Raw genomic sequence first — 25,825 nt, forward strand, 5'->3', positions numbered from 1 at the left:
TGGTAGCTGCTCCGCTCGGTTACCAGGGCTTAAATTATGGTGGCGTCATCGGGTTCAGCGTCCTACTGACCTGCTTGACACAGGAACTTTAACCCTTAAAGCCCAGCTACTGTACCTCAACTGAAGCAGCTACCGGCACCGACTACGGAGGTAAGTATCTCTGGATGCAGTGTTCTTGGTGCTCAAATTAATGGGATTTAGCCCCAGAAACCCCCTGCTTTAATCCTGGGTAACAAAAAAAAAAAAAAGGTGCTTGGATTGCTCCTTTAGATTATGTGCAAGTATATATACCATGTTGCACACCACTGGTCTAGCTCTATGAATCCAAATCTATCTCTTTTCCTATCTCTATATCAGTGTTTTTCAACAGGGGTTCTCCGGGCATCCCTGCAATTTTCAGTTCAATTGAAAATTGTACCAAATACAGAAGAATTTACAATGCATCCGACGACACGCTATTAGAGAAGGTTGGGGTTCCTTACAATGCGTCTGATCTCAGACGCGCTATTAGAGAAGGTTGGGGTTCCTTACAATGCGTCTGATCTCAGACGTGCTATTAGAGAAGGTTGGGGTTCCTTACAATGCGTCTGATCTGACGCGCTATTAGAGAAGGTTGGGGTTCCTTACAATGCGTCTGATCTCAGATGCGCTATTAGAGAGGGTTGGGGTTCCTTACAATGCGTCTGATCTCAGACGCGCTATTAGAGAGGGTTGGGGTACCTTACAATGCATCTGATCTCAGACGCGCTATTAGAGAGAGTTTTGGTTCTTCACAATGTATCTGATCCCAGACGTACTGTTAGAGAGGGTCAGGGCCGCGGACAGTGGGAGAGAGCCAGGATGTGTCCCGGTGGCTGCGGGGGGCCCGGCTGGCGCTCCTCTCGTTGACGTCAGGCCCCGGCTCTCCTCAGCTGCGGGCCTCCGTCACTGACACCAACACTGTCCCACGCCGAGCTTCTGATGTCAGCAAGCTAGGCTCAGCTTCCGAAGCGCACAGGCATGAGAGGCCCGGCGTGTGCCGGCGTCAAAAGCTTGGCGTGGGACAGTGTTGGTGTCAGTGAGGGAGCTGCTTGGAGCTGGGGAGACCCGGGGCCCAGCGGCAACGAGAGGACCAGCAGTCCGGGCCTCCTGCAGCGACCAAACCTGGCCAGAGACCATCCCCAAGGTAGGCAAGTTTGTATTTATTCGGGGAAGGGGGGGGGTGGTTATGTATTAGGGGGCGTGGGGGGGTTCTATGTATTTGGGGGTGTTTTAAAAAAAATGTATTTAGGGGGTGGGGGGGTTGTATGTATTTGTGGGGTGGTTTTGTATGTATGTGGGGGGGGTGGGGGGTTTGTATGTATTTGTGGGTTGTTTTTTATTAAATGTATTTGTGGGGTGGTTTTGTATGTATTTAGGGGTGGGGGGTTTGTATGTATTTGTGGGGTGGTTTTTTATATGTATTTGTGGGGTGGTTTTGTATGTATTTAGGGGGTGGGGTTTTGTATGTATTTGAGGGTGGTGGGGTTTGTATGTATTTGGGGGGGTGGTTTTTTATATGTATTTGTGGGGTGGTTTTTTATATGTATTTGTGGGGTGGTTTTGTATGTATTTGGGGGTGGGGGGTTTGTATGTATTTGGAGGGTGGGGATTTCATTGTATGTTTTTGGGGGGTGGAGGGGGTTGTATGTATTTGGGGGTGGGTTTTTGTATGTATTTGGAGGGTGGGGGGCTGTATGTATTTGGGGGTGATGGGATTTGTATGTTTGTGTATTTGGGGGATGGGGAGGATTGTGTGGGGGGAGTGAATGAGTGAGAGTGGGGGTGTAAGAGAGGGGGTGAGGGAGTAAGAGTGAGACAGGGGGAAATACAGGGGCTCGCGAGGTGTGAAGTCTGCGGCCCTGGAGATAGTTGGGATTCCCAAGAAATTCTCAATATTATTATAGGGTTCATTAACAAAAAAAAGTAAAAAAAAAAAAAAAAAAAACAGTTTTTTTAAAATGTGTTTATATAGTATATAACATGGGAAGCTGTTGGTTTTAATGCAAATAAATGCCTTACAGCAAGGTTCTGCAAATATATATAACATTTAAAAAAGAAAAATCCGCCGCACTCACCAGATTTGATCAATATTATCAGGTTTAATTCATCTGCAAGCATCGGGTGGTAAACACAAGAAAAGTGGAGCAACGTTTCGGACTTCCTGGTCCTTTCTCAAGGGGCTTGAGAAAGGACCGAGATGTCTGAAACGTTGCTCCATTTTTCTTGTGTTTACCCCGATGCTTGCAGATGAATTAAACCTGATAATATTGATCAAATCTGGTGAGTGCGGCGGATTTTTCTTTTTTGTATCTATTTTGTTGCTAGATGGCTGCACTGCTAGCACCCTGATCTACTTAAATAAGTTATTTGTCTTATTACCTTACCCATGTAACCAGGGCCCCCTCTGGCTCCCCCATTCCCCTTTGTTTACCTCCGCTGCTGTAGAGGGATGATGTGGGTGATGCACGCGCATCGCGAGGGTCGCACGTGTGCAGTAGAGCTGCGGCGGCCATTGCAGGGTTGCGCAGGCACAGTGTAGGCAACGCACGAGGCAGCCCATAGAGAGAGGCTCCGTGGGGACTACAAGCCCCATAGTGCTTAGGAGTACCACCTGACACCAGGGAACCAATAGCGCGGCCGATTCCCCTGCAGGGTTTGATACATTCCGTGCGCTGGGGAAGGAAGAGGCAGTCGGAGCAGAGACACAGATAGGGGAGGAGGTAAGTGTGCAGGGGTCTGTGACCCTCTGCACTAGGCCAGATTTCCCCCTAGGCCCCAACTCACAAGTATAGTTTGTGGCTGCTATAGGGACAGGCCCTTAGGTAGGGACCTTGCCCGATTAGTCATTGGAGTAGTTAGGGACACAGCTGCTAAGCAAGCAATCCCTGAGCATCGTGGTCTGGGAGCAGACCACACTGGAAGATACAGAGACTGTCATCACGGTGGGACACTCCAGTGGGATACCAACCCACGCGGAGGCGGACGACAAAGCTGGATCGGCGGATCCCCATCTGTTCTCCCGTCAGCGCGCCCAGGTGCTGGAGCACTCGGCAGGTACCTTTTTCAGCAAGTGCACCAACCATTACTACACTTTCCATAGTGGACCACGCGGTCTCACACATTGGGGGTTGGGAATGGGACTCTTGGGACACCGTGTGGGCTACGCGGTGGTGGGTCACGGCCGTGCAGGGCTGAAGGGTAGTTGTACCATTAGAAATCATTATAGAGCGTTAAGACATATGTTGCCCAGTAAAGGTGTTGTTATTTTACCCTGTGTGTTAGTATTGTTAATTGGTCCTGTGCCGGGCTCCTCCCTTTACGTTGGGATCCCTCTCGGGTGGAGGCACTGCACCGATATCGTTATTATTGCACCTCAGGCTCTCCGTGGCGGAGGCTCAGGCTCCTTATGAGCCAACAGGTAAAGGCAGCACCAGTAGCCATCTTGTTTAGGGGGAAACAGGGCTACACCCATATAGTGCCCTGAACATTTTGTGTTATGTATATTTTTTAAAGGGATCCTTGTGCCTCCGACACTGATAAATCAGATACTAAGAATCGTTGGGGGGTCTGTTGCTGGCTGGGGTCTGGCTATGTGCAGCGCTGCATACACTGACGGCTCCATTTAGGAACATATTTATTCTATTATTGTTTGGAATAGACCACCTGCCAGATGGCCTGAGACCCCTCTGTCAGCGAAGGGTTAATGGCCTCAATTCGGCCTGTAAGAAGAATAAGATGTTTACATTGCGGCCTGGCTGCTGCTGCTGCTGCTGCTGCTGCTGCTGCTGCTGCTGCTGCTGCTGCTGCTGCTGCTGCTGCTGCTGCTGCTGCTGCTGCTGCTGCTGCTGCTGCTGGTAGTAATGCAGCCTGTCTGCTAGGAGAGCGCAGCCTTTACATCATGTCTCTTATTACAGTCACACAACAAGGGCCGGCAGAGAGGAGGGAGGGAGGGAAGTGACAGACAGCCCGGAGCAGGAGGATGGCTCGGGAAGTGCAGTCATGTGACAGGGATCACGTGTCTTCAGCGTGTGGGGTGGAGAGACAGGTCCTGCATAGGAGACAGGCAGAGGGGGATCAATTTTTGGAAAGAGGTAGGTGCAAGAAATGTGCTTCAGCCGCCTTAGCTTTTCACCTGCGGGTGCAGTGCCGCTCTCCTGCCTCTCCGCACCTCGCCTGTGAGCAGGCTGATAATGTCAGCAGAGGAGAGGAAGCCCTTATAGAGGCACTGCATGTTTTAAGTAAGTTTGCGGCCTGCAAGTGCACCCCTGACCCTACAACACCCCCCCTATCTGAAACCCTCACCCTGTAGCTCTACCCCAGCCTCTATCTGCAACCCTCACCCTGCACTTCTGCCCCGCCTGCTCTAAACCTTAGACCACATCTGCACCCTCTCACCTCATGCTGTACGTCAGTGTGACTGGATTCTTTCCCTCAACCCTTAACCCGAGCTTGTCGTGTGTGTGTGTGTGTGTGTGTGTGTGTGTGTGTGTATGTGTGTATATATATATATATATATATATATATATATATATATATATATATATGTATCTAATATGTTGCACACAAAAATAGAAAATGTTGGCTAATTTCATAATAAAATTTGATAGGTTTAATAATTTGGGGCTTGAAAAGTCATAATGATTAGTTTAATGTATTTTTCATTTGCTGGCTCAATTCTGTGTTGTCTGTATGCACCTATACTCCCAGTAAGATTTAAATGGAATATACTCCTAAATTCACCCTACATCTCAACACCATAAACAACCGTGGGGGTTCTGCGTGGAAGTGTGTTCGTGTTGATCCGGCACTAACGAAAGGAAGTGACCTGTTGGAAGTTTGTGACGTTGCGTAGAAACATTTTCTTTTGCCATTCAAGTCAGTATGTTAAATCGGGGATTGTTTGAGGGAAATATTTACTGTAAAACACTGACATTGCAATAATACAGATATGTTCGCGATACATGAACAGTTTTTTTTTTTTGTAAATACAAGGTATACTTGGCATGATTGAGTATTGATAGGTTTCCAACTCCAGCCCTCAAGGAACACAATGTATGTCTATATCTATAGATATACACAGTAGTGCACTCAGCGCTTCATAAAGGCAGCAGCTTAGAAACAGTCTATAGATGTGTACACATTTTCAGAGCATTTACAGCGTCACGTTCTCACAGTTGCAGAGTTCTTGTTGTGCAAAGTTCAGTTCTTGTAGTCTTCACCGCCAATTGTAACGCCAAGATTAACACCACATATACTTCATATGTGACAATTAAGGCTGTACTTATAGTGCCGGCGGCAAAACAAATGCATTGCCGCCGCGTGCGCTTATAGTAGGCGCGACGGCTTGGTCGCGATCGCTGGAAGTCATCTCAATTTGATTTTTTACAACGACCGTCACCGGCACTATAAATGTAGCCTTAGGCTGCGGTCCCATTGCATCCGACTACGCGCGCGGCCGCGTGCACGTCACTCACCTGTCCCTCCTCGCTGCCAGGCTCACTACGCACTGTGACGCGTCAGCCGACAGGGGATGTAAGAGGATTGTGATCCCGATCAGTGACGCATCACGTGGTGCGCTGGTGAGCCTATCAGCACCGGGGGCTGCAGGGTGGTTTTTATTTAAAAAAAAAAAAAAAAAATCCTATTTCAGTAATTGCACAACAGATTACCACCATACTTTGTCAGATTGTGTGCATGGGCATGTTTGTAAAGCCATGGAGAACAGCACTCCCACTCCCTTGATAGCTCCAGCAGCCCTGCAATGAGCACATCTATGATGAGCATCACCCACCCATTATGAGTAATAAAGATAAAGAATGACCTTCTTGCAGGTCCTATAGTCCATGAGTTCCGTTTACTATTTGGTGTTGCAGCTTGTAACAAAGGTCCTTCCACCTTTTTACCAAAATGTCCTGGAAGACACAGCGCAAGAGCGCCTCCAATAGTGTAATACGTTTTTATTTGTAGGAATAATAATAAAAGATTTGCAGAAACCGCACTCACAAGTTTGTGTCTTTAAGAAGACATACTGGATCACAACTACTGGTGGTTGCAAGCATTCAAATCACCTCCTTTTCATCGAATCTGGTTGCGGGCTTCGGCTGTTTTGATTCCTCATTCGGTGTGTCCGTCATCCTACAGTAGAAACCTACGTGCTGTATAGTCACGATTTGGGTGGTTAAGCAACCCAACGCATTTCGGCTCACCTTTCAATCATCTGTTGCCCAGACACATTGGAATGTATGTAGTGGAAGTTTATATCTCTTATATATATATATATATATATATCTGGGAAATGATTTTAGTTATAGAGGACTAGCTGAGAGACCCGGCGTTGCCCTGGATGTAATTTTGGGGGGGCGGACGACAGGGTTGGGCTTCCCCTGGGTGAATGGGTGGGTGACTGGGTGAAAGTGGGTGGGTGGGTGTGTGGGTGGGTGGGTGACTGAGTGAGTGGGTGGGTGAGTGAGTGGGTGACTGGGTGAATGGGTGCAAGTGACTGGGTGGGTGTGTGGGTGACTGGGTGACAGTGCGTGGGTGGGAGACGGTGGGTGACTTACCTTGACCCCGTGGCATCTGGCTGGGGCAGGAGGTGAGTTCGGGAAGCTGGCGAGGGGGGGGCAAGAGTGGCAGGAGGCCCGCGCCGCGCTTACCCTCCGTCTGGGAGCCGGTGCACGTGAGGAGGAGGCCCGCGCCGCGCTTCCCCTCCGTCCGGGAGCCGGCGAACGTGAGGGGGAGTGCAGGAGGCCCGGGCCGCGCCGCGCTTCCCCTCCGTTCCTCGTTGTGAGCGAGGGGGGAGGAGCCTGGAGTTTGCTGCTGAGCAGGAGGGCCGCGCTTCCCCTCTCCGGGAGCCGGCGCACGTGAGGGGGAGTGCAGGAGGCCCGGGCCGCGCCGCGCTTTTCCTCGTTGTGAGCGAGAGGGGAGGAGCCTGGAGTTTGCTGCTGAGCAGGAGGGCCGCGCTTCCCCTCTCCGGGAGCGGTTAACAGTGAGGGTGATGGTGCGGCTGGGGATGTTGCGGAGCGTGGGGATTTGGGTGAGGTGGGGAGGGGGGAGAGAGTGGGGGGCACCGGGAGAGGAGGGGCACCGGGAGAGGAAGGTGAGCTGCGGTCCAACTGACGGGGGAGAGTGAGGCCAAGCAACAGTGTGTGTGTGTGTGTGTGTGTGTGTGTCGTCACACCGCCTCAGGCCAATGAGAGGTGTGGGGGCGGGCGGCCCAAGGGACCAATGAGATTTCCCCTAGGGACACAGGAAGATGCAGACAGGCATACAGTGCTTTCACAAATATATAATAAGATATGGATAATCATATATAAAAGATAATGTGTAAAATATTGAGATCTAAAATATGGCGTAAAACATAAAATAACTACAGAGGAAAGTTAATTTAATAAATCATCCAAAATTGTAGAATAAAAAATGCGTGTGTTTTAAAAAAAATAACAAAATTTGATGTAAAATTGAAAAAATGCACTATATGTTTCATACCTATAAAATGTTTTAAAATATAAAATGAAACAAAAAAATCTTGCCCCTTTATATGGGGTAGATTAAAATACTAAACGTAAATAAAAGCCCATAAACATCTGCATGGAACAAAAACTACATATATTTATTTATGTATAAAAAGAGTTGAACTTAATCTTCAATATATGCGGGCAAATCAGTATGTAACGAGTGGATCTAGTAGGTCTCGAGTTTTTTTTAACTGTCCCCATCTGTATTATCTATAGGTACCACATATATAATGTAATATTAAGTCCTTTTAGGATCTTTAGTGATTTAATAAATGTTTGGATTCTCTATGTTTGGTGTATCCAGCCATAATGTCCAGTTTATGCTCTAGAAAGCTAGTATTTATGGTTATTTTAGTGCATCCTACAGTATATATGGATTGGAGCATGTGCATTCTAAGGCCGAGTTTATAGTACTTGCTACAGTGACTGCGACGTTGTGCAGTGCCATAGTAAGTACTGTACATGCTGTCCGTCGCAGGTGCCCATAATGGCCACGACGGCGACGGCATGATTTTGTTATTTCCAGCGATTGAGGGGTGACGTCACGAGCGGTTCAGCCAATGAGGGCGAACCGCTCACGGCCACGACCCCTGGTCGCGATCTCTGGTCTCCTGCACCAGAGTGCAGGAAATCGCTGTAGGACGGCGATGGCTGACGTCACGCGGTCCCGTCGCTGTAGACCACACTATAAACTCGGCTTAAGGCCCCGCCCCGTTCACACTGCGCACTTCGCGACTTGCTCACGCGTTCATCACCGACCCCTGGCGGCCAATGGTATTGTTAAGTCTTGAAACTACCATTGGCTGCAAAGTGCGGCGTCCACGCTGCTGCACTCGCTGGAGTCTTTTCAATCTGTGATCTCCGGCTGCAGCAGCGTGATGTTAGTTTCAGCAGCCAATCAATGTCCAGGCGTTTACATTGATTGGCTGCTGAAATTGTGGGGACGGCAGTAGGGACGAGGGAAATAAATAAAATAAAATTAGCTTCGGGGACACGGACACACAACCCCGGTCCCCGCTGCAACCCCCCCCCCCCCCCCCCACCGGTCTGCACACCTCACCCCCCACCGCGACCCAACTCCTGCAGCTTGAGCAGAGATCGCTGGGCTGCAGGAGCGCGCGGCGGTGGCGCGCATGGAAGCGCACGGCCATAGCAGGCAGTGTGAGCTCAGCCATAGACCTACTGTAGGCTACATAGGGATTATAAAATGTTCAACTTTCAAAAGTACGACTATCGCTTCTAGAGGTAACACTTTCCATTATGTGTGTTTAAAAAGTTGCATTAAATTTGATACCGCTAATAAGTTTCATGCCTTTTCCTGATGCCTGTTGGTTATCTATTTTTCTAAGTTCACTAGGGGCTACATTTTTCAGGTTTTTATTTCTTCTGTAAATAATGACTTGATCTTTAGTTAAAACACTGTTAAGAATGTCATCTTCTTTTAAAATATTCCAATGCTTCTTAAACATTTTATAGCAAATAAAAATATCACTTGAAAGCAAATTCACATGTCTCAGACAGGTCTGCAACCCTGCCTTTCACCATTCGCTCTTAGCATACAGTGCTCCCACTGCAGCTAGGGATTCTGGGAAATGACATGGAAATGAGTGCATTTTATGTCAACTAGAAACTCCTTCATTATATCTGGTGATTAATTTCACCTTGTTGCCCTCTTTAGAATATTTTTAAATTTTTATTATTGATAAGTTTATATCCAGTGACTTAGATATACAGCAGGGCCCCGCTTCTCGGCGATACGGCGGCACCGAGAAGGGGGCCGCCATCTTAGATCCTCAGTCGCGCATGCGCAGACCGGCAAAAATGATGATTTGCGCATGCAAAATCACTGAAAATCGCCGGATCTGCGATTTTCACTATACGGCAGGCCCCTGGAACGGAACCCACCATATACCCGGGACCCTCCTGTACATTTCTCATCAAAGTATTTTCTTTGAATCTATTGCTCCAAATATCTGCTTCTTTATTAAAATCTGAGTTTCTGGTACAATTTCTAGGTGCCCTGCGGAACTGGCCCACGGGTATATTTTGTATTGAGTGGGTATGCCCACTTATAGCATTGTGGTAGCCATTGTAGTGTACGTGTGTATGTGTGTTTTTAACTTGTATAATAGGTTATTTTCCTTTATTGATCAATTCCATGTCAAGAAACGCCATCTTGTTTGGATCGGTCTCACAACTGAACACTAAGCCCAGGTTATTCTTATTTCTATACGATATAAAAAAAATCCAAGATATCTCTACTTCCTTTCCAGATTATTAGAACACCAATGAAACATTTCTATAAAACTCTGTTCTAAAAAAGTATTATGCTGAATATTGGATTTCTCCCCAAAACCCATCTGTAAATTGGCATATGAGGAACCAAATTTAGTTCCCATTCCAGTCCCACGTTTTTTATTTAAAAATGTATCCTTAGAAATAAAAAATGATGTGCTGAAATTAAATAGACTTTTGTAATAACATGATGTTTGTTGATAAGATGTCCATGCATATCTAAAAAAAACCTGGTAACTTCAGCCCCCTTATAATATTGAATGCATGTATAAAGTGACTGCACATCACATGATACCAAAGATATCAGCTACTGAGCCTATATTCTTCATGGTTTCCAACAACTGAATAGTATCTATTGGGTATGATTTAAGTATAAGAACCATTGGCTGGAGAAAGTGATCCACATATTCTGAAAGATCGGTTGTAAGGGACCCAATGCGTTCCTGGTGGATTTGTAAGATTTTGGAGAGATAATAGAATAATGCTAACCTATGGTATTCATTTAATAGGCATATTCCGATTCTATAAGGACTCCATCATATTTGGCATGATAAAGTCATTAAAAAAAAAAATGTGTGTGTGGAACTGGGTTGTTCAGAAGTTTTAAAATATGTGGAAGTTCCCCCTAAGAGTCTATTTGCATCTACAATATACTGTAACCGTCTCTAGTATAAAAGTGGCCAATTGGCCACTTTGTCAGATATAGAATAAGACCATTTGTCTGCCTGTTTTATAACATTCTCTGTTACAGGAAAGAGCTTGCACTGCTGGGGAGGTGGGCTATTATCAGTATATTAAAACTCATAAAAAATGGCATTAAGAGCTGAATTTAAAAACAAATACAGTAAGTATTGTCTAAGGGGCGGAAGATTTTGCTGAGGGGGTGCGGGCTGTTGCAGAGGTCCCGCACTCTATCCCACGGCATTTAAATTAAATACCTGGGGATCGCGTGAGGCCCCTGCAACACTTTACTTACCCAGATTCAGTCATGGCAACGTGGCGTCAAATGACGCTGCGGGTCACGTGATGCCACATGACCCCGCAGCGTCATTTGATGCCGCTCTAAGGTAGGGAGGGGGGGGGGGGTGCGGGCGATGCAGCAGGGAAGACGGGGGCCCAGCACAAAAAGTTTGCGCTCCCCTGGTCTAATACTACAGAACTGATTTATTGAAACAAGATTTCACACGTTTTGCTGCTTTCATAACCACTTGGGAAAAAAGTTTTATATGATTTGCTCTAGGATTTTATCGGATATAATATATATATATATTTTTTTTTTTTCATGAAACCACTATGGATGATGGGGTATCACGGGAATTGAGATCCTCGGTTATTCAAATTAAGTTGGCCTTGTGGGCAGTTAAGTGTAAAATGTTATATAATTCAATGAATGATTCTCTAATTCCAGCTCTACCAAAAATGAGAGATTTGCAGTCCTTGTGATCAAATAAAATCATATCTGCTAGTGATCTACGGTTAGCAAAGAATGTGTCATCATTTTTATATTTTGAATAAAGTACATTTTATTTGGGTCTACGAATAGTTTGAATTTGTTTGGTCCACAAGAAGGGACAAATTAAAGTCCTTGATTCAGCAGTAAAATGTCATAAGGTGTATGACTATGTTTAGAAAGATGAAAAATAATGTACTATTTTTACTCTATCATTTTCTGTTTTTTTCTTTGACTCTCGCTCTCTCGCTCTTTTGATGTGTGGTGTGGGTCTCTCCTGTTACCTGTGTCCCAAATTGTCTGCTGTTGACTTTTGTAATTGTTCTTTCTATATGTTTTGGCAACAGCTGACTCTCCTTGGAAGGTCCTCTCCCTTCTGATTACTATAATTGATTCCTTTACATTCAAGCTCCAATAGGGTTCCTCCTTTTTATTTTGAGAGGGGGAAATTGGGCACTTAGGAAGATGGACATGGAATTGGCTCATCAATCAAAGTGTTTTGAGTTGATATTGGTGATTAAAACATTGTGAGAAATTCTGTACAACGTTTTGTTGGAACACGATATGGGTTTTGTGTCAAGTCTTTTTAATTTGGACCAGATGTTTTGTTGTTTGGATTCATAGTCCTGCCTTTCTCTTATGTACTTTCTTTGTTTTATGGCGATAATGTCCTTTTCTAATCCCTTTCTCTAACACCAGGGCCACCAACAGGTCAGATTTTCAGGATATTCCTGCTCCAGCACAGGTGGCTCTGTCAGAATGACGGAGCTACTGATTGAGCCACCGGTGCTGAAGCAGGGATATCCATAAAACCTGACCTGTTGGTGGCCCTTCAGGACTGGAGTTGGCCACTCTTGCTCTAGTCTTCATTCTAATTTTGAGCTGACTAGTTTTTTACATTCTGAATTGCTACTAATTGGGTTTGTACTTTCTCAATGTTTTTCCTAATTATTTATCATTTAGTTTCTCTATATTTAACTAGCAGCCCCATAAGTTTGAAAGAGAACACTCATCTAGAATACCTTTACATTCAGTTAAAAATGTTCCATCGTTGTTTTCAGAACAGGGATTTTTCTATGTTCTTAGGCCTCTGGGAATTATTTTATGTTTGATACATTTTCCAGGCTAATGAGATCATACCGATGGGTGATTCATATTTTTTTTAATTGACTGAATAGAACACGTGGGTCGTCCTTGATATGTTCATTCTAATAAATCTAAGGATCTGTTGCTATTATTTCTGTAGGCTAGGTCCCCAAATGTAAATTAGCTGGACGTCATAACAAACAGTGATAAGTGTGTAGAAATCTGTAGCAGGAAATGTTGTGTATACACAAACAAATGTTGTGTTTCCATGTGAAATATAGTAAAAAGACGTAAATATGGATTATAAATGGAATAATACTGTATAGCGAAACCACTGAAGCTGCAAAGATTGAAAGGATACAGACAAATATAGACAATTACATGAGTGCACTATGGGTGTAATGAGCGAAGAATAAAAATCTATAAATAAATTCTATGTTTGTACTAAAACAAAATCTAAAAGAGAATCTGCGTGCGTGTGCTTGTGTAATAAAGAATTTCTCCAGAATATATTTCAATGCTTTGTTCTGTCTAATATATTTTCATTAAGGAGAAGCCCAATGAAAGAAGTGGTAGGGACCATTTTTAATTCAGGCTCATAGTATACGTATATAATCGCCAGCACAGATGATTATTTCACTATGATGTAATACTTCTTTTATTTCTTAGAACTTTAACACAAGATTGTTTCTAGTTCTTAAACATTGAAGGAGGGCAGTGTTTTGTCCCCCAAAAAGATGGACGCCTTAAGTCGCTCCAAATCCTTCTGAACACGTATCCCTTGCTGAAAGGGCAAAGTTTGATGGTCGAGAGATGGTGGCTCAGTCTGGAATGTGGGTGGGGGCTTCGAGGCAGAGCGGATAGGAGCACGCGCAGCCCCTTCACGCGCCGCCCACTCCTTACCGATGTGATCACTTGTGTAGGGATCGTATAGTATACATCCCCTGACATTGTAAACAGAAGAGCAAGTTTTCAGTATCAATTCTGATGGCATTTACTGCTTGTGGAGAGCCACGACCTGGATCTCCATTAGAAAGAAGGAAGAGTGTCATGATGTTTGAACAGCATAAGGGCCATTAACTACCCTATGGGAAAATCACTGGTGTAGAGCAGATACTTCTTTACTGCCAATGCCCATCACTAGAACTGCACGGTGTTAGAAGAGGAGTCTGTGTCTTAGGCTACGGCGCCAGTGGTCACAGCTGCACTTGCACCGGAGCATTTGGTACCGCGTGCACCCGTTTCAGCCGCAACCTGTGGTCTGCGGTTGTGCTTCCACTGAAGAGCAGGAGATCCGACGGGGTGGGGGGCGCGGCCATGACATCACGCTGCTGGTTCGCAATCATTGGCTGAACAGCCGCCGTGACGTGGTCAATGCTCGGCCGCCGCGCCAAAAGACAAATATTTTGGCCAAGGCGGTCGCACATCGCACTTTGTGCGTGCACCCACGCTGTCTGGGGCCTGCCCCATTGAGGGCTGTGCCTTGTGTGCGTCGCGCGCGCAGCCGTGGTCACTGGGGACCTAGCCTAACGGAGTGGTCAGACATGCTCCCCTCTCCCTTCTCTTACCGCAATTCTGTCTGCATCAGAGCAACAGGATGAGAGTTGGGGAGGGAAGTGTCTGGCAGATCCATGTGAGACGACATGCAGCAGCTAAAATCATAGGGTCACTATTCATGTATCTCAACTCCTCCTGGGACTACATTGTAACCCCTTGTGTGTCTGTCACTGTGTCTTGCCCCCGGGAAACTCCCTCCACCTACTCAACAAACCATGCAAAATACCTTCTGCCTTTCAATCAACAACGCCCCCACCACCCACACCAAACAAATCTCTCAAATGCGCACGTTCCTCCCCCTTCTGTTCAACAGACCTCCCCCAAACACTCACCATCCGCTCAACTAGCTTCTGACTCATAAGTTTTATATATTTTTGTCCATCACTCTTTTATTTTTAAGTATAAACCCCTGCTGTTGGAAATGGCGTTGACCCGTTATAATAGTTTTTCTAAATATATGAATGCATTCATCTTTGATTACCTGAGACTCTCTTATGTACGGCCTTTCCCAAGTTGTCACATGGCTAGCTCTCCTTATTGAAGGTCTTGAAGATGCTACCTTAGATGAATGATACCCATGGCATGTGAAACTGGCTGCAAGTGCTTCAGATACAACTCCATAAAAGTCCCGTCACCTGGTTCTGAATGGATTAACTTTTGTTGATAAGAGAAGAAGATTAATCTGGCAAGCATCATTGGTGCTTTTCCGATGTGGACACCCTTCAGATGCAACTGAACTGATGCTATCCAATCATTGTGTGCAAACCTTCAAGAGACATTTAAAGAATGCATGGAAAAAAGGAGAGCAATTTTGAATACTCTAAAGCTACCCCACTGTATGTAAAGCTGCAGTGGAAGAATCTGTGTAACAGCTAATGTGTGTATGATGCTTAGACACTGATGGCTTTTATGTGGTGGGAGTGTAGTAGCTGGTCTCTTGTGAGCATTCACATACCACATTATTAAAAGTGAACTCCCCTGTGTTTTTTTTTTACGTCAGATCCACTTCACGCATATTATTCTACAATTCAGCCTGACACCCTTCAAAAGCTTCAACTTGGAAATCACAATGCAAAGTCATAATTCCATTTAGTGCTTACGTGCAACCTATCTTGGCGTAGTTATGACACTTGTGGAAAGTGAAAGACCTTTTTTATTGTCATGATCTAATCCAGACACCTGTGTTTTGATGGCATGCAGATGTTATTCCACAGCGTTGGTTCCGCAAGTTTTACCTTGAGCGCTATTGAATAATGCATACGATATTTGTCTAACAAGAAGACCTTTCTCAAAGTAGGTTTAGTTTTATTTAGCATAGCGCGTAATTAGGATAAATACTGTACTACAGTGTGGCCTTGGTGTGATGGGGACAAGTACCCTCGTCTAGATTAATTTCAAAGCCCTATGGCAGGGGTGGCCAAATTGCAGTCCTCAAGAGCCACCAACAGGTAAGGTTTTAAGGATATCCCTGCTTCAGCACAGGTGGTGCAGTCATTTTGACAGCCACTGATTAAGCCACCTGTGCTGAAGCAGGGATATCCTTAACACCTAACTTGTTTGGACAAGCATATGCACACTGAGAGGAAAAGGTAAGCATGGGCACTGATGGATAGGGATATAAAAACGTATGGTCTGTATATTCACACAGCGATGGTGATTTCACTGGGGCTGCATGTTTGCGTTCGGACAATTGTTTGTATTTATAACAAGAACTACTTTTTGTTTTAGATCTGCTTTTCATTAGCAGTTCTATCTTTTTGCCAGGACTTGAACAAAGTAAAGTGAAGAGGAGATAGTGGGAAAACTGCCTACATCTTCCCGCCTGCCTGTGAAAATGGTGAATGTCCTCAAAGGAGTCCTTGTAGAATGGTGGGTAATTCATGCTTTACTCTTTCATTCCTCATGCTTTTCTGTTACAGTTCTGAGGTAAAGTCCCTGCCAGAGCTATGTTTTCAGCCCCTTTTATCTTGAGTTATCTTGAGTTTACCTGGAGTGATCATCTGCAATTATTAAGTGACCTTAAAAACAATCTACATTATTGGTCTATGGTTGGTTAGAAAATATTATTTTTATGTAATGTACCCATATCTGTACATAGTTGCATATTAAACACCCCATATGATATATACATTAAAGTAACATTCATTTAAGTGAATGAATTATAATATCTATCGAACTTTAGTGGTGCAATACCAAGGCATGAAACAACATTAGATTTAGCAAAGAAAAAAGTGTTTTTGCATTGGAATACTGTTTATTAAATGCATCTAGTACTACTCATGGCCTCACTTTTACATTAATGTTGTACCAGGAAATCTTTGATACATATCTCCCAGTGTGTATTCCCTGATCTACACTACATCGTGCAGCCGCTCAAGGTTTGAGGGTCGCAGTTTTTATTTTTTAGATTCTTTAGAATGAGTCTAAAAAACTAGAAGTCAAAACAGAGGTTCACGTTACCAGTGAACATAACTAAAAAAAGTTCCTTCCTCCTTGGTTACATAGTAGATGAGGTTGAAAAAATACATATGTCCATCGACTTCACTATGTGAAATTTAGACGATTCTTTATCCTATATTTGTATTTACTGTACTGTATATTGATCCAGCGGAAGGCAACAAAAAACCAGAGTGAAATATCATCTAATGAAATCTCGGAAGGGGGAAAAAAAAAATCCTTCCTGACTCCAATAATGGCAGATTTCTTCCTGGATCAACTTCCTTCCCAGGTTTACTTATTTGCATAACCCAATTGTATCTGCCATTAGTCTCCATGGGTAATAAATTCCACATTTTAACTGCCCTAACTGTAACAGTACCCGTTTGTTGCTGGGGAAATCTCCTTTCCTTCAACCTTAAGGGATTATATTGTATTGTATGTCTTTATTTATTTAGCGCCATTAGTGTACATAGCGCTTCACAGTAGTAATACATGTGGTAATCAAATAAATAACAGATAATATAAATAACAGATCATGGGAATAAGTGCTTTAGACATAAAAGTAACATTAAGGAAGAGGTTTCCCTGCTCCGAGGAGCTTACAGTCTAATTGGTAGGTAGGGAGAACGTACAGAGACAGTAGGAGGGAGTTCTGGTAAGTGCGTCTGCAGGGGGCCAAGCTTTATGTATCATGTGTTCAGAATATCCACAGTGCTACTCATATGCTTCTTTAAGCAAGTGTGTCTTAAAGTGGGTCTTAAAGGTGGATAGAGAGGGTGCTAGTCGGGTACTGAGGGGAAGGGCAATCCAGAGGTGTGGGGCAGTCAGTGAAAAAGGTTTAAGGCGGGAGAGGGCTTTAGACACAAAGGGGGTAGAGAGAAGACATCTTTGAGAAGAACGCAAGAGTCTGGATGGTGCATAGCAAGAAATTAGGGCAGAGATGTAAGGAGGGGCAGAAGAGTGTAAAGCTTTAAAAGTGAGGAGAAGAATGGAGTGTGAGATGCGGGATTTGATCGGAAGCCAGGAGAGGGATTTCAGGAGGGGAGATGCTGAGACAGATCTAGGAAAGAGTAGAGTGATTCTGGCAGCAGCATTTAGGATAGATTGTAGGGGAGACAGGTGAGAGGCAGGAAGGCCAGACAGCAGGAGCTTACAGTAATCAAGACGGGAGAGAATGAGGGCCTGAGTCAGAGTTTTAGCAGTCAAACAACAGAGGAAAGGGCGTATCTTAGTTATATTGCGGAGGAAAAAGCGACAAGTTTTAGAAATGTTTTGAATGTGAGGGGCTAATGTGAGAGATGAGTCGAGTGTGACCCTTAGGCAGCGTGCTTGGGCTACTGGGTGAATGATCGTAGTTCCAACAGTAATGTGGAAGGAGGTAGTAGGGCCAGGTTTGGGAGGAATTATAAGGAGCTCTGTTTTAGCCATGTTGAGTTTAAGGCGTCGGAGGGCCATCCAGGATGATATAGCAGAGAGACATTCAGAAACTTTGGTTTGTACAGCAGGTGTAAGGTCAGGTGTTGAAAAGTATATTTGTGTGTCGTCGGCATAGAGGTGATAATTAAACCCAAAAGATGTTATTAGGTCACCTAGAGAGAGTGTGTACAGAGAAAAGAGAAGAGGTCCCAGGACAGAGCCCTGGGGTACACCCACAGAGAGATCAATAGAGGAGGAGGAGGTGTTAGCAGAAGAGACACTAAAAGTACGATGGGAGAGGTAGGATGAGATCCAGGATAGAGCTTTGTTCCGAATACCTAGAGTATGGAGAATGTGGAGGAGAAGAGGGTGGTCCACTGTGTCAAATGCTGCAGAGAGGTCGAGTAATATGAGCAGAGTGTAATGACCTCTGTCTTTGGCAGCATGGAGGTCGTCAGTTATTTTAGTGAGGGCTGTTTCGGTGGAGTGAGCAGTGCGGAAGCCAGATTGTAAAGGGTCTAGGAGAGAATAGGTGTTGAGAAAATGGAGCAAGCGAGAGAATACAAGACGTTCAAGGAGTTTAGAGGCAAAAGGCAGGAGGGAGACAGGTCAATAGTTAGAAAGACAGGTAGGGTCAAGCTTGCTGTTTTTGAGTAATGTTATGACTGTTGCATGTTTGAAGGAGGATGGAAAGGTTCCAGAGCAGAGGGAGGAGTTAAAAATGTGTGTAAGCGTAGGGATTATAGTAGGAGCTAGAGGTTTTAGGAGATGGGAGGGAATGGGGTCAAGAGGGCAAGTGGTAGAGGGAGAAGAGGCGATCAACAGCGACACATCCTCCTCTGAGACAGTGGAAAAAGAGTCAAGGAAGGCAGGAGGAGAGTTAGGAAGAGGTGTAGGATGGGGGGAAGAAACAGAGGGGATGTTCTGCCGTATGGATTCCACCTTTTCCTTAAAATAGTCAGCAAAGTCCTGAGCGGAGATGGAGGAAGGAGAGGCAGCTGAGGGTGGTTTGAGTAGAGTATCAAAGACAGAGAACAGTCGGCGTGGGTTAGACTTGTGCATGTTGATTAGTGCAGAAAAGTAGGCTTGTTTAGCTTGCGAGAGGGCAGAGTTGAAACAGGATAGCATAAATTTCTAGTGAAGGAAGTCTGCGAGAGTGTGAGACTTCCTCCAGAGGCGTTCAGAGGAACGAGTGGAGGAACGCAGCATGCGCGTGTGGGAATTTAGCCAGGGTCTAGGGTTAGAAGGGCGAGGGCGGCAGAGAGAAAGCGGGGCATGTAGATCAAGAGAGGAGGACAAGACAGAGTTGTACTTTCTGACCAGGTTGTCGGGGTCTGTAGCAGAGCTGAGAGAGGAGAGGGAGGAGCGTAAAGTGGACTCAAAGTCAGGTAAGTGAATAGAGTGCAGGTTTCTGCAGAACCGGGGGGTAGATGGAAGGGGAGAAGCGAGATAAAGAGAATGAGATGAGATGATGGTCAGAGAGAGGAAAAGGGGAAATGGAGAAATCAGAGAGAGAGAAGTTTTTAGTGAAAACCAGGTCTAAGTAGTGGCCATCCTTGTGGGTGCTGGCTGCAGTCCACTGTTGAATGCCAAAAGAAGAGGTAAGAGAAAGAAAGCGGGAAGCCCAAGAGAGAGAGGGGTCATCAATGTGGCAATTGAAGTCCCCAAGGAGAAGAACAGGGGAGTCTGAGGAGAGAAAGAAAGAGAGCCAGGATTCAAAGTGAGAGAGAAAGGCAGAAGGGGGATGAGTAGAGGTAGGTGGGCGATAGATGACCGCCACATGAACAGGGAGAGGAGAGAAGATCTGGACAGTGTGAGCCTCAAAGGAGGGAAAAGCAAGAGAGGGGGGTATAGAAAGGGTTCGGTAATGGCAGAGAGAGGAGAGCAGGAGCCCCACGCCTCCACCCCTGCCATCAGTGCGCGGAGTGTGGGAGAAGGAAAGGCCACCATAGGAGAGGGCAGCTTCCAGAGCAGAGTCAGACTGAGTGAGCCAGGTCTCAGTTATAGCAAAGAGAAGCAGGGAGTGAGAGAGAAAGAAGTCATGCACAGAGAGGAACTTGTTAGAAAGGGAGCGAGCATTCCAAAGGGCACAGGAGAAAGGGAGAGAGGAGGGAGGGTGGCAGGGGATGGGTATGCGGTTGGAGGGGTTGACACCAGAAGGAGTAGAAGTTGCATGTGGGAGGCGAGGACGAGAGCAAGTAGAAATAAGACAGGGACCAGGATTGGGAGAGATATCCCCAGAAGCAAGGAGGAGAAGCATAGATAGAAAGAAGATGTGTGAGGATGATTTGTAGGGGTGTTTTTTAGTGCAGGGGATATAGCTGTGTGGTGTCAGAGGACGCAGGTAAGAAAGGAGTTCATGTGAACTGAGAAGTGGGGAAGGAAGGAGAGATGGAGATATATGAATAGAGTTTGAGACATACTGAGGCTGGTAGAAAGAAGTGCATAATTTGAGAAGAAATGAAGTCACAGCAAATATAAATGGTAAAGGCAGCATCACAGCAGTAATGATGCAGTCTGGTATCGATGATATCCTCCTTTCCAGCGTAGTTCAAATGCAGGAATCAGGGCCATATGGGGTGTCCACTTCTTCCTCACTTCTTTTGAACTTCCTTTTAAACTTCAGTTGTTCAGTAGACATGCCACTTATAATGGGCCACTTGGATATGGGCTGCAAGCAGACTAGCTGACCCTGTGTCCTTTGTACTGCCCTTGGGATGAATAGTTTTGTTGAATGCTCCTTGTATTGTCCCCGAATATATTTGTATATAGTGATCATATCCTCTCTTAGATGCCTCTTTTCTAATGTAAACAAATCTAATTTAGCTAGCCTCTCCTATAAGTTTGATTTTTCCATCCACTTTATTACTGTGGTGGCTCTTCTATGCACTTTTTCTAGTTCCACAATATCGTTTTTTTCATTTTATTTTTTACTAGCTGATATACCCGGCGTTGCCCGGGATTGCAGGGGCGAGGGGCGTGAAGGGCGGGGGGCGTGAAAGGCAAGGAGGGGAGGGGCAGGTGTGGCGTGAAAGGGAGGGGTGTGGTGTGAAAGGGAGGGGGAGGGGTTTTGCGTGAAAGGCAGGGCCGGGAGGGGGAGGGATATTGCGTGAAAGGCAGGGGGGGGGGGGATTGCGTGAAAGGCAGGGCCAGGGGGGCAGGGGGGGGATTGCGTGAAAGGCAGGGCCAGGGGGGCAGGGGGGGTATTGCGTGAAAGGCAGGGCCGGGGGGGGGTGGCGTGAAAGGCAGGGAGGGGGGGTGGCGGCGTGAAAGGCAGGGAGGGGGGGGTGGCGGCGTGAAAGGCAGGGAGGGGGGGTGGTGGCGTGAAAGGCAGGGAGGGGGGGGTGGCGGCGTGAAAGGCAGGGAGGGGGGGTGGTGGCGTGAAAGGCAGGGGGGTTGCGTGAAAGGCAGGGCCGGGGGGGGGTTGCATGAAAGGTGGGGGGGGGGGGTTGTGTGGTTGCGTGAAAGGCAGGGGGGGTTGTGTGGTTGCGTGAAAGGCGGGGGGGGGGGGTTGTGTGGTTGCGTGAAAGGCAGGGCCGGTGGGGAGGGTTGCGTAAAATGCAGGGATCCCTCCCCCTGCGTTTCCTCGCCTGGCAGGCTGCCGCGCTCCTCCTCGGGCTGCCACTGGGTCTCTCCCCCCCCCATCTGGCCTCCGCCGACTCCCGGTAGCACAGAGGAGCTAGTGTGCGGCCCCTGCCGCCCTCCTCCTCCACCTCGTGCTCCTCTGCGGTGTCTGCTCTCGGGGATGGTGAGCCGGGGTAGCGGCGTGTGGGGTTGGGGGTGGGAGGTGAGCCGGAGAGAGCGTGCTGTGGGGGGAAGTGGGAGAGCGCCGGGGAGTGGGCTCGCGGCGGAGGCGCACGCATCTCACCCCCCGGCCACGCATCTCCCTCCCCGGCCACGCATCTCCCTCCCCGGCCACGCATCTCCCTCCCCGGCCACGCATCTCCCTCCCCGGCCACGCATCTCCCTCCCCGGCCACGCATCTCCCTCCCCGGCCACGCATCTCCCTCCTCTCTTGCTGCAGGGAGAGACGGAGAGATCCGGAGGAGCGATATCGGGGATGGGGAGCGTGCTCTGGGGCGTGTGTGTAGCGGCGCGGGAAAGCTGAAATTTTGTGAAGGCGGAAAATTTTTCTAGGTGAAGGGGTGAATGTAGTGTGCGTAGAGGCGCGGGAAGGCAGACATTTTTTGAAGGCGTACATTTTGAGTAGGTGAAGGTGAGAATTGTGTGTTTGTAGCGGCGCGAGGGTGCAAATGGTGAAGGGAGAAATTGTTATTGATGGTAATGATTGAGTGCGTAGCGGGCGGGAAGGGAGTGTTGAGGGTGCGTGAAGGCGAGTGTGAATAATTAGTTGAATGCGGCCATTTTGTGTGCGGAGCGGCGACAGTGTGAAAAAAAATTAGTGCGTAGCGTGGGTGAAGGCACAAATGTGTATAATGTACGTTGATGTGGAAAATGTTTGTGGTGATTTGGGAAGGGACAGCGACAGGGTTTTGAGCGTCCGTGGAGGGAGTGTGTAGAAGGCAGCAATTTTAAGGCGAGTGCAGACATGATGAGGGGAATGGTGAAATTTGCAGTGCGGAGGGCAGAAGGACATGAGTAGCGGGTGTGCGGAGCGAAGGCGGACATTTTGAATAGGTGAAGGACTGAATTTTGTGTGCGGGAAGACAGAAATGTGTATAATGCAGGTTGATGTGGAAAATGGTGCGGCGGCAGGGTTTGGAGCGTCCGTGAAGGGAGTGAAATTTTGAGGGCGGGAAGGGAGTGTTTTTTGTGGGCCGGAGGTGTAGGGTGCGACAGGGTGATGATGAAGGGAACGGGCGGGAAGCCAGAGGGAGTGTGGAGCAGGCGGGAAGGAGAAAAATTAGACAGGGGTGATAGTCTGAGGTGGATTAAATTTACCAAGGTCAGTGTGTGACTCCGCAGGGGTGATAGTCTGAGATGACAGTCTCAGGGGGTATGGTGTGGCAGTGTGAGTGTGTGTCAGTGATGTCAGTTTAGTTCTTGGCCAATGAGAGTCGTGGGGGAGGCGGACCATGGCTGGGCGGACCGAGGGGCCAGTGTGTGTGTGTGTGTGTGTGTGTGTGTGTCACAGTATAGCGTACCTCTTGGCCAATGAGAGTCGTGGGGGGGTGGGCGGACCGAGGGACCAATGAGATTCCCCACATATACTAACAATCAAACACTTTTCAGTTTTATTATATATAGATGGAGTAGTGCCAAAAACTGTACTCCCTTTTTCCAATGTTTCCACTAGTTGCATTTTACACACGTACAGTACTTCAAATTAATCAATCTTAAAGGCTACTTTAAAAAAAAACCAAAAAACTGTTTTTTATAGCAGAGTTGCATGATCTCAAAGTACAGAACAAGTATATATCAAATAATCTGATTCAGGGGTTTAGTGACTACAGTTTTCATCTTTGTTTAGAAAAGTTTTAAATATCAAGTGATAACCATTAATAATGTCATCACTTTTACATATCGGTCTGCTTCATTAAATTAAATACATTATTTGCATCTTTTAATCTCAATATTCCCCCTCTTACACAAAAAAGCAGGCCGATATATCTACAGTATTTGTGTGCAACTACAAATTCTGACTCCGGAGCCATGTAATCAATACTACTGCAATCCATGGGCCCTGCACCGTCTTACCCCACACTCCCCCCACCCCCAACTGCCTTGAACCGAAGTGGATAGCAAACCTACACTCCTTTAGGGTATTGCAGTCTTATCCTGTAATGTATCAACTTCAGCAAGAACCTACAAAATGGCCACCGGTTATTTTGGTTTTTTTTCAGCCTCTATTTTACATATGTGCTGTGAGGTTAAATGAAGTTAGAGGTGAGTTTATATGGATAGGACCAAAGCACTACAAGGATACAAGTTGGTCCCTGTAATAAGCAAAACAAAATGTTCCGATAAATTGTAGGAGTCCTGTAACTCGCTGACTTTTTGTAACACTTGAGCTGCCCACGAGCATGATAGGATCCCGGTACTGAGGTGGGGAAGTAGCAAACCACGCACCCACAGCGGCGGAAACGTGCCTGGCAGGCGGGTTGTCAAACGTAGCCGGGTCTGGGTTGGAGAGAGTGGGTTAGTCTACTTACCGAGGTCTTGGAGTATAGAGTTCAGAATAGTGAACGTTAGCTGTGGTCTGGGGTTGGAGAGGTCAGAATAGTAGATGTCCGTATTGCCGTGGTCTGGCATGGAGAGATCAGCAGAGTCGAGGGTAAGCCGGGGTTAATAGCCAGAGAGATTCCAAAGACAAGCCGGGTCGGTACACAAAGGGTTAACTGCAAGAAAACACAGGACAAGGAGCAGGGCACAACGGACGTAGGAGCTCAAGGCTACAAGAGGTTAAGCTCAGCAATGACTGGGAGTGAGAGCAGGGTACTAATGGGAAACAGGAACCAGTAGCAAGGGAGGTGGAGCGGAGGTGCGGCCTCTACGGAGGCAAGGATTGGCTGCAGGAGACAAGTGGACTAATTGAATACTTGCCACACAGCTTGGGAGCGATGCATGTCGTCACATCTGCGCGTCACGCACGAGACAAGCGCGTCGCATCCGAGGGGGCGGAGCTAAGCTCCGTGGCACACTAGAAGAGCTGCGCATGCGGAGGTCTGAGATATGACAGGTAAGGAGGGAACACGTCGCAAAGGATATGTATATTGTTTTAGGGTATACAGTACAGTATTCTTTTGAACTGGTAGGATCTCTCACCTTTTGACTAAATACAACATCAGTCTTCTCTACACCTTGTGATAAAGCCCAAAGTCAGATGGTACATTAATTTAGCTATGTAATCTTTCTGAGTTTATTAACTTGATTGTATCATAATTGAATGCCATGCAACGTGATCTGATACATGTTTGTCTCCTACAGTGACCCAGCTATGAAACAATTTCTGCTGTATTTGGACGACACCAATGCCTTAGGAAAGAAGTTCATCATCCAGGACATGGATGAAACTCATGTGTTCGTCTTGGCTGAGCTGGTTGCTATCCTCCAGGAGAAAGTTGGCGAGTTGATGGACCAGAACTCCTTTCCCATCACACAAAAGTAAAGCCACAGCGCTGCAAAATGTTCTGATATTGCAAGTGCTATTCGTGGACTCGCAGGAGATCACTGCACACTTTTAATGGGGTTGTTTGGATTTTGTGTGTTTGGTGCCTATGAATAACTTCGCACATGACTGTTCCCTCTACTGCTTGAGATTCATTTACTGCTGTTACATGGTGTGTTGCATTATAAGTAATGTTAAATTATGGCATGCAATTTAATTTTTCCTATTTGTTCTGTTTCTCTAATAGCTAATAAAAGTATTCACCAGTGTGTGCAGAGTGTTTTCTTCTATTCGCATCCTTTAGCAAGATTACCATGTTACGTGTAGTGACATAACAGGCACTAACAAAACTCCTTGCGTAGGAGCTGTAAGGGTTGTTTTTTTGGAGTAAGGTGCATAGGCAAACCATGTAAAAAACAGAAACTGCACTACAACCTAATAAAAAATAAATAAGATGCCAAATCCATGCCCAGTGAAATTAGGTGGTGCACCTCGGGAGAAAAATGAACATGCAAACAAAAGAATATGGACCCTGGCGAGGGAGTCCAGAAATCTCCCAGGAAGAGAGCACTCTTAAATATATGAAACACATATCAAAAACTATTTATTAATGCAAAAAAGACAACCAACCCACACGAGGTTTAAAATGATTAAATCACACACGGTGCACGTGAAGCTCCACCATTGTTAAGGAATGTAGACACAGTGAAAAGAATGCCCGGTGAAGCATACACCCTGAGGGGTGTACATGGGTAAATCATGCAGTGACTGTTTTTCCTTTTTTCTCATATTTCACCACGAAAATAAATTAGGCCTTTTTATATAAGCAAAAACAGTATATTTGTTACATTTGTACTACATGAGTTATCCATGCTCCCTTTCCTAATTTTCATTGGTCATATACACACCTCCACCCTCCCCTGTTGGTTTTACCTGATCTGAAACCTTCGGTATACTGTATGTGTTTCTTGATCCTTC

The 25,825-nt window shown here is 46.2% G+C and overlaps 2 protein-coding genes across 3 annotated transcripts in view; both read left to right on the forward strand.

The window, feature by feature from the left end:
- Positions 1 to 2,721: 2,721 nt before the first annotated feature.
- Positions 2,722 to 25,825, forward strand: part of SERAC1 (serine active site containing 1) — a 109,539-nt gene continuing 86,435 nt past the window's right edge. Inside the window, exon 1 of one of the 2 annotated variants that reach the window (XM_075596995.1) lies at positions 2,722 to 3,075. Coding sequence is in view for 1 of the 2 variants with exons in the window: in XM_075596994.1 (XP_075453109.1) it covers positions 15,790 to 15,792 (3 nt within the window). In the remaining variant the exon portion in view is untranslated. Of the gene's footprint in view, positions 3,076 to 15,689; positions 15,793 to 25,825 lie in introns of those variants that run through there. The other variant, XM_075596994.1, reaches the window with a different exon arrangement.
- Positions 15,688 to 25,116, forward strand: GTF2H5 (general transcription factor IIH subunit 5). Its single transcript, XM_075596997.1, has 2 exons — positions 15,688 to 15,792; positions 24,667 to 25,116. The coding sequence occupies exons 1-2, from the start codon at positions 15,758 to 15,760 to the stop codon at positions 24,845 to 24,847; spliced, it is 216 nt and encodes a 71-aa protein (XP_075453112.1). The 5' UTR covers positions 15,688 to 15,757; the 3' UTR covers positions 24,848 to 25,116.

This window comes from Ascaphus truei, chromosome 4, assembly GCF_040206685.1.
Source record: "Ascaphus truei isolate aAscTru1 chromosome 4, aAscTru1.hap1, whole genome shotgun sequence".
In the NCBI taxonomy this organism is placed as follows: domain Eukaryota; kingdom Metazoa; phylum Chordata; class Amphibia; order Anura; family Ascaphidae; genus Ascaphus; species Ascaphus truei.

Coding starts and splice junctions, on each gene's coding strand:
- GTF2H5 (XM_075596997.1), top strand. CDS start 15,758: ATGGTGAATGTCCTCAAAGGAGTCCTTGTAGAATG. Junction 15,793..24,666: donor AAAGGAGTCCTTGTAGAATG/GTGGGTAATTCA, acceptor TGTCTCCTACAG/TGACCCAGCTATGAAACAAT.